Source organism: Mesitornis unicolor, unplaced genomic scaffold, assembly GCF_000695765.1.
Source record: "Mesitornis unicolor isolate BGI_N332 unplaced genomic scaffold, ASM69576v1 scaffold1442, whole genome shotgun sequence".
NCBI classification, from domain to species: Eukaryota; Metazoa; Chordata; class Aves; order Mesitornithiformes; family Mesitornithidae; genus Mesitornis; species Mesitornis unicolor.
In genome coordinates, this window is record NW_010169681.1 from 11,514 (window position 1) to 19,050 (window position 7,537).

The following is a 7,537-nucleotide window of genomic DNA, read 5'->3' on the forward strand; positions in this document are numbered from 1 at the left end:
ACAGTTTCCAAGGTATTACACGTCATTTTGAGTTTTCATAATTTTCAGTATGACTCCAAGAATAAGCTGCATTATCTTATTTTGGTTTTCTTTCTGTCCTTTCTGTAAACATTCATCGCCATGCAAGAAAAATTACCAGACAGACTAAAGGACAAAATAGCGCTCTTATATAAATTAAACAGTCCTGGAAGACTCTCTAGTCTGCTGCCTTTGACTGTGATACATCAAAAACCTCAAGCACAAGATTAAGGATCTTAGTTGGAAAACTAAGAATTTAATTGTTTTGCTGAGTGAACACATTGCGAACATAAAAATGTTGAGGATGTGCTTGCATGTTTTCATCACTGAAGCCTTAATTCTCATATCTCAATCTTCAGAATATCTACTTTTATAATAAATTCATTATAAATCACTATCAGCAAAACATCTATGGCTGAAGCTTATTATTAGAGCTTCAGTGTTCTGGTTTACTTCTTAGTTTTACCACAGATGTCCTATCTTAACTTAGTGTCGTGGTTTAACCCCGTCAGCAACTACGTAAGCACCATGCAGCTTCTTGCTCACTTGGCTATCATTATTTTTTGCCAGTGGAGGGAGGGAATATGCGAAGTATGCTCATAAACTCTTTTTCTCTTCCATACATGAGTACTATGAAATGTACTAAATTAAAATCAAATCTTTAACAGGAATAAAAACAGGAAAATTCTGGCTTTAGAGTGGCGTAGTTCTGATCAGTTACCTGGACTTATTCCTGTGTCACATCAGTGTAATTAGGTGTAGATCTTTTGTTCCATATTTTCCATTTTTGTAATGAGGATTTGCTATTCAGATGTATTTCGTGTGAAAACAAGTATTTTTCTCTGCTTGAATTTCTAGGCTGCCATGGAAAATACAGATGAACTTTAAGGAGGAAATGTTCTGAAGCTATGACCTGGTAATGAGGCAGGTGTAAAAGACATCTCCCATTTGCCAGGTGAAGCAATGAGCACAAAATCAGCAGTTCACACGTTAGTTTGCTTTCTTCAACTGTGCGTTGTAAATGGGCAGACAACATGTGAGAGGCAAATGACCGCTGAATGGCGACTGCAACCCAAACCGAGTGTGGTAAAGTGGACACCAAGGGAAAACATCTGCTCAGATTTTTACACCGAATGCTGGAATATGAATAAAAGCATTACTGGGGAAACCTCAGAAGAACAAAACCTCAGCATCCCTCAGATATGCCCCTTACAGCTTCAATTAGGTGACACTCTCTTCATCTCCTCTGAGCCATCCTTTCAGTCCTACGGAATGAATTTGGTAAACGTCTCCAAGGAGGAATTTATTAACTGCCCTAAAGCTGCTTTTCTTCAAGAGCAGTTAATTTTTGTTTGCCAGATAAAAGGACTGCACCAGGTTGACCCTAACTGGCTTGGTGTTGGTACACATTACTTTGCAGAGCTCCATAAGAGAGGCCCGCTACTGTGCACCATGGGCCTTCGTCTGAACGTAACCGTGAAGCAGCAGTTTTGCCAACAGGCTCCAAATGCACCTTTGTGCTCTGGCCATGGAAAATGCCTAAGCCATGTTTGGGAAAAAGCATATCATTGCCATTGTTTCTCACAGTATTCTGGAAGATTCTGCCAGAAGTTTGACGTGTGTTCGACCAAACCTTGCCACAACAATGCCTCCTGCACTCAGAAATCACAGCTTTCTGGAGATTCTTACGAATGCACGTGTCCTCCACAGTTTTCAGGTACTTCTTTTCCCCTCTAGCAAGAAATGTTACGTAGATAATACATTCTCCTTAATGAATAATAAAGCAGTGAGAACATTGTTAGCAAGGTTTTTGTATAATTTGTTCGTCCATTGCCACTGCTACATCAACCATGAGCCTCTTTTACATGTAGATAATTATAGGAGACTGTGCAGTCATTTGAAGACAGTTTGTACTTGCTTAAATTCATATGTACATAGTGGGGATAACTGTGTAAGCTTTATCATGCTTCTTTCCTACTTTAGCATGAGACATAGGTAAGTGCTTGTGAATTTACAGAAGTTACTGATTTCTGTTGTTGGGTTGTTTTTTTGAAGCAGTTCAAGTTCTTACACCAAATAACATAAATCATTTGGAGTAAGTTCCCTCAAAAAAAGCTAGTTAACCAATCTGCTGAAAACCAGCAAACGGCTTTGTTGAAATGAACATGTCATTGGACCTGCCACGAAACCTCCCTTTTCGGTTTAAAGGACCTTTTAAATTACACTGGAGAAATTTTTTAAATCAGTATTTTTGTTTAATTGAAAAGTCAATCACTTAATTAGAAAAGCAAGCAAAACAAAATACTTACTCTTTTCTTCCAGATCGTTCTGCACTGTAAAGCTCTTTTCAAAAGGACTTTGCTAAACATACAGTTATGAACAAATTAAATATTTCGCAAATGAAAATATTACCTAATTCTCGCTAGGAATAATTGCAGAACTTACTCAAAACCCATTGGAGAAACTGAATCTGGGTTTGGGACTGGACTACCAGAGTACAGCATGATTAGATACATTCATACCATTGTCTCCATTTCACAGAGAGAGAAAAGAGAATTAAAGAAATAATAGGTATATTGTTCCTGCATTCAGACCAATGGAGTTCAGGAATGCTTTAGAAAGTACCAGAAATATTCATTCACGTCGCAGAAAGGATTATTGTAGCTCTTTCTGTGTTTGTGGAGCAGAATTTTAGCAATGTTCCTTTGAGGAGCTGCACTCCCGTGCTCTCGCAATAGCGATGCTCTGCCATGAAGCGCAGCCAATGAGTCAGGAACAAATGAGGTTCACAGAACACAGAAAGGAAGGTTATGTTGCGTAAAGTTTGCTGTAATTTGGTTTTAATTGCTTTCCAAACCGCATAATAATTTGGTTGCTAATGCATTTGCAAATTGAAGATTATGCAGGTATGAATAAGTCAATGTTACGAGGAAAATATTTTTATAATTATTCAAAGTTTAGTAAAAGAGTGGAAAACATTGCTGGTCTGCAGGATGTTTTCTTTTATGATTTCTCGGGACTATGTAAAATGCTTTGAAAATAATAATATCAAGAAGTGTCTGGCAATACTTTAACTCAAATTAGTGGAGAGATTCACAGACAATTCTGTTAAAAGCAAACATCATGCTTAATGTTATCAACAAGTAATGCTTAAAATAATCTGTTAGCCTACATGGGACAGTGTTGGCTAATGCCATAATTTTGTAGTGGAAATACTGGTCCAGTAAATAAGATGTATGTGAACAAGAAGAACTAGAAGATTAAACTATCATATATATTATGGACATGGCCACACGAGAGTTAGGAAGGAAAAAAGATGCCTCCCGTAACAGAAAGTCTATTAGAAATTTGAGAATTGCTGAAGTGTGAATAATGTCATAGCAGCCACTCAAGTGGCAAGCATAATTATATGGTATTTAGACCCATATGCTGTAAAAGCATAAACAGCTTATAATTGGAATTGTCATTTCGGGAAAGCTGCCTATTAAGAAAAATTCAGTCAAATTGGTCTCCACATGAGAACATCTTTTGTTCGTAATGCTGGATGAAAATGTACGCTAGATTTGTGTCAAAAAGAAACAAATACTGCAGTACTAATGGCATTTTAAGCTATGTGTGAATTTGTAACTATATGGCAGATGAGGCCGAGCACAGTAACTCATATTACAGCACCCGAATAACTTTCTGCCTTGCTTTAGGACTTGAGTAATTTGGATGAAAACCAGTACCTAACATTAGCACAAATAGCTATGTATTCATCTGTCTGCTAAATATAATGTCTCATTTCACGTATAAATTTGCCATTTCAGGAAAAAAAATATATTTACTAAAGCTCCATGTTCCTATTATCCCTTTTAAACAGGTGAAAATTGTACAGAAATAGTTGGACAGTGCCAGCCACGTACGTGTTTCAATGGTAACTGCAGCAACGTTACTCCAAATACTTTTCTCTGTGAATGTGACAAGGGCTTTACAGGTAAGAAACACCTTTATTTCCTGTCTTGTCGTAATGGCTTCCTGTTTTATAATAATAGTGTGCATTTTTGCTCTACTGAAACAGTTATTTTAGATGATTGCCTCACAGTTTGCAATATTCTCAGTGATTTTTTTAATAGGTCTTGTAAAATAATCAGACTTCCATGTGTCTGTTCTGAAATACTCATTTGAAGTAAAACTGTAGCAAAGCTCAAGTAAAACTGTGCAAATGATAAAGGTGTTTCACCATTGGATCCCATCCACGAGTACCTTTCTCCTAGTGGCAGTATGACAAAGGAAGACTTATAATCACTAACTCATTGATTCTCAAATACAGAGTTCGCAAGAATAGGATCAGAAGCTCTTGCTGGATGATTTAGAGCAATCAAGACACCTGTATTCATAATTTCACCATCCTATTAATAGATGTGCTAGAAAAAAAAGATGGAAATAATTTAAAGAGTCCATAATCTCATGATATAGTGGTGTATCTTGATTAAAAAATAAAACAGCTCTCATAAACTAATCAGTTTACTTATGATATATTGGACATATAAGATGATTTCATGAGAAAAGCTCGAATCAGAAAATGTATCTGATGCCATCCTATTGTAAACACTTTTTCTTAGGGGTCAGGATAGCAGCCAAACTTGAATAACCAATTGATTCTTGTACTTCACAGCAGAGATTTAGTGTGTTGGTAAAAGAGAAGTAGCAGTACTCAGAAGAACATTCTTTAAGAATGAGCCAAATGTAAAGCTAACGCTTCAATATTCAAGGGCAGTGAGGTTTTAAAAAATGTCTCTTTCTTGGATGCATCAGTTATCCTTGGCAATAACAGAATATAAATAAATCATTACGTTGAGAGGAAGAGTTAAAAGAAAAACAAAAGGAAAAAAAAAAGAGAGAGAAAAAGCATAAGGCAAGGGATCCAAGACCTTATCTTTATTTTCCTAGCGAAATAGTGAACATTCTTGCTGACGTTTCTGTTAAGTCTGTGTAGAACTATATTTTTAAAAATTGGATAGACATACCTAATTCTAAATTCCTAGTAAATCTGTTTGATACTACTCTCCTTTTCCTCCTTTCCCTCATTGCAGAGGGCATCGTGGTCAGCAGCATTCTGAGAAAACTGAAAATAATCTCTTTTTTTTCAAAGGAGTAATTAGGATTTTTTTATAGAATTAGCATTTTCCCCATGCATGGTCTACATATTTTTAGTACATTACTCTTGTCCCTTTCATCTAAATTGTGAGGGCCCATTGGTTATGAAATATTCCCTGCAAAAATCTTTTGTATCCTTGCAATCTTGACCTAATAAGGGATAAGAGGGGAGGAGAGAGGAGAAACACCCTTCTTGACACAGTAAACCTAAACCCATCATATGATGAAAGCATTTAAATGGTCTCAGCTCTCACTGATGGCAGCAAGCATTGCAATCTACTCCCCAGGTAGCTGGTAAGGGATGTGAGGGAGGAAAGGAGACTACGAGAATGAAGCAACTTCCTTTTTATTCACCAGTTTGCTAGAAGAAAATCAAGAATCCTTTCTTATTTCTAAGCATAGTAAGTGTCACAGGAGGAGAAGGTGTAAAGGTGTATTATTTTTTTCTGCTCTGATATAAATTGTCTCAGGTACTGTTGTAACAGGGAAGTTACATAAATATTTAAATATTTAAAAGGTGAGTGTCACGAGGATGGAGCCAGGCTCTTCTCAGTGACAAACAATGATAGGACAAGGGGTAACGGACACAAACTGGAACACAGGAGGTTCCACTGAAATTGGAGAAGAAACTTCTTCTCAGTGAGGGTGACAGAGCACTGGCCCAGGCTGCCCAGAGAGGTTGTGGAGTCTCCTTCTCTGCAGACATTCAAAACCCACCTGGACGCCTTCCTGTGTAACCTCATCTGGGTGTTCCTGCTCCGGCAGGGGGATTGGACTGGATGAGCTTTTGAGGTCCCTTCCAATCCCTAACTTTCTGTGAAGTGTGTAATACATCAGCATAGCTGACCAACATACACTATAATTTTGCAATTATGTTATGACCAAATGTGGTTGTTTTAAGTCTACATTTCTTCCTGTGATCCTGTGTAAAAGTGTTTGCTAGTACTAAAGCCATTTCAAGAATAGTTACCTAAAAAATACCAATCCATGTGGATCCATTCCATCGAGGCTGTGTTGTGTTCTCAGATGAGCTGTGTAACTATGAATCTTGTATCTTGAATGCTGTTCTAAGTGTGTGAAGTTGGCAGCAAATTCAAAACATTCCTGTTTTGATACTGAACTTGTGCACGGAAAACACAAACAAGACCAAGGTTGTGCAAATGATGTTTAAGACTTGATAAACTTTGATAACTTTTTTTCCTAAAATGAGGTAAGACAATGGCAGTAACTAGCTTATATGATCTGAATGATAATATGGAATATTCTTGTCACTTTAAATTGATGTAAATAAATTATAATAAAAAACAAATATAAGGGTAAATAAAGAGTGGCCCCAAGCAGATGGAGACTCCCTTTTCACAAGGAGTCACATGGAAAAGACAAGGGGTAATGAGCACAAGTTGTGTCTGGAGAGATTCCCATTGAACTCCAGAAGTCTTTTTTTTACCATGAGATCAATCACACACTGGAATAATCCATCAATGAGATATTGGAACAATCTCCCAGGGGAAATGGTGAATTCCCCTACACTGGTCAGTTTGAAGAGTCGGTTTGACAGGGGCTGACTCATCTCATTTAAACAATACTTTTACTTCAAGAGGCTAGACTGGATGATCCTTGTGGTTCCTTCCAACCTGAGACTCTGTGATTTTAAGATTTTTAACTTAATAACAAAGAGCTAACATTAGGAGTCCCATTATTCTTATGATTTAATACTCTAATTAATACCAGAATTTGCTCCCTTAAGCTTATTAATAATATTCAGAAGAAGATGATCTGAGAAAAACAAGTATAGGGTTGGTACAGAGTGGAAGGAGGTATAAAATAGGCCAATTGTGTATGAGTAGTCAATATACTTCTCTGAGCCCTGCACTGAAATGTTGTAATCTGTCCTTTCTTCTTATTACATCCTGTCTTAACTCTCTCTCCACCTCAGGCTTTCCTCATCTATGAGTGCTGTAAGGTCTAGATGCCAGAAACTGGAGAGATGAAAGTGGCTAAATCTGGGATCTGCAATTGGAGTTACACCACTGGTGATAGTGGTGCTAGTATCTATGGTGTCAGCAGCTGGAGCGGATGAGGGTCTCATCAGCAGCAGCTGAAAGGAGAGCACTAATTGGGGAGTGAGTGAATTTAATGCCAGTGACTCAGGTGATGATGGGTTCTGTGTCTGGTGCCACCTGAAGCAGGTTAGAGTCCCAGCATCAGCACATGGAGAGGGAACCAAGAGTGATAGGACTTACGTGCCTGGGCATGAGCCACTGGAAAGACCAGGATGTTTATAGTTTCCCTTGATCTTGTGTGTGCGTGCGTGTATGTTACTGTGTAATTCATCAGAGGACTTCAAGCTGGACTGTCTGGTGAGTAAGAGGCCTAGGAT

General features: G+C 37.8%; 1 protein-coding gene across 1 annotated transcript; it reads left to right on the forward strand.

Moving 5' to 3' along the window:
* Positions 1-981: 981 nt before the first annotated feature.
* LOC104536710 (protein eyes shut homolog) lies at positions 982-3,994 on the forward strand (the record flags this gene model as incomplete). The annotated part of the gene is made up of 2 exons (XM_010179412.1): positions 982-1,735; positions 3,881-3,994. Coding segments are annotated over exons 1-2 (868 nt in total), but the record flags the coding sequence as incomplete, so codon positions are not given.
* Between the last annotated feature and the right edge of the window lie 3,543 nt (positions 3,995-7,537).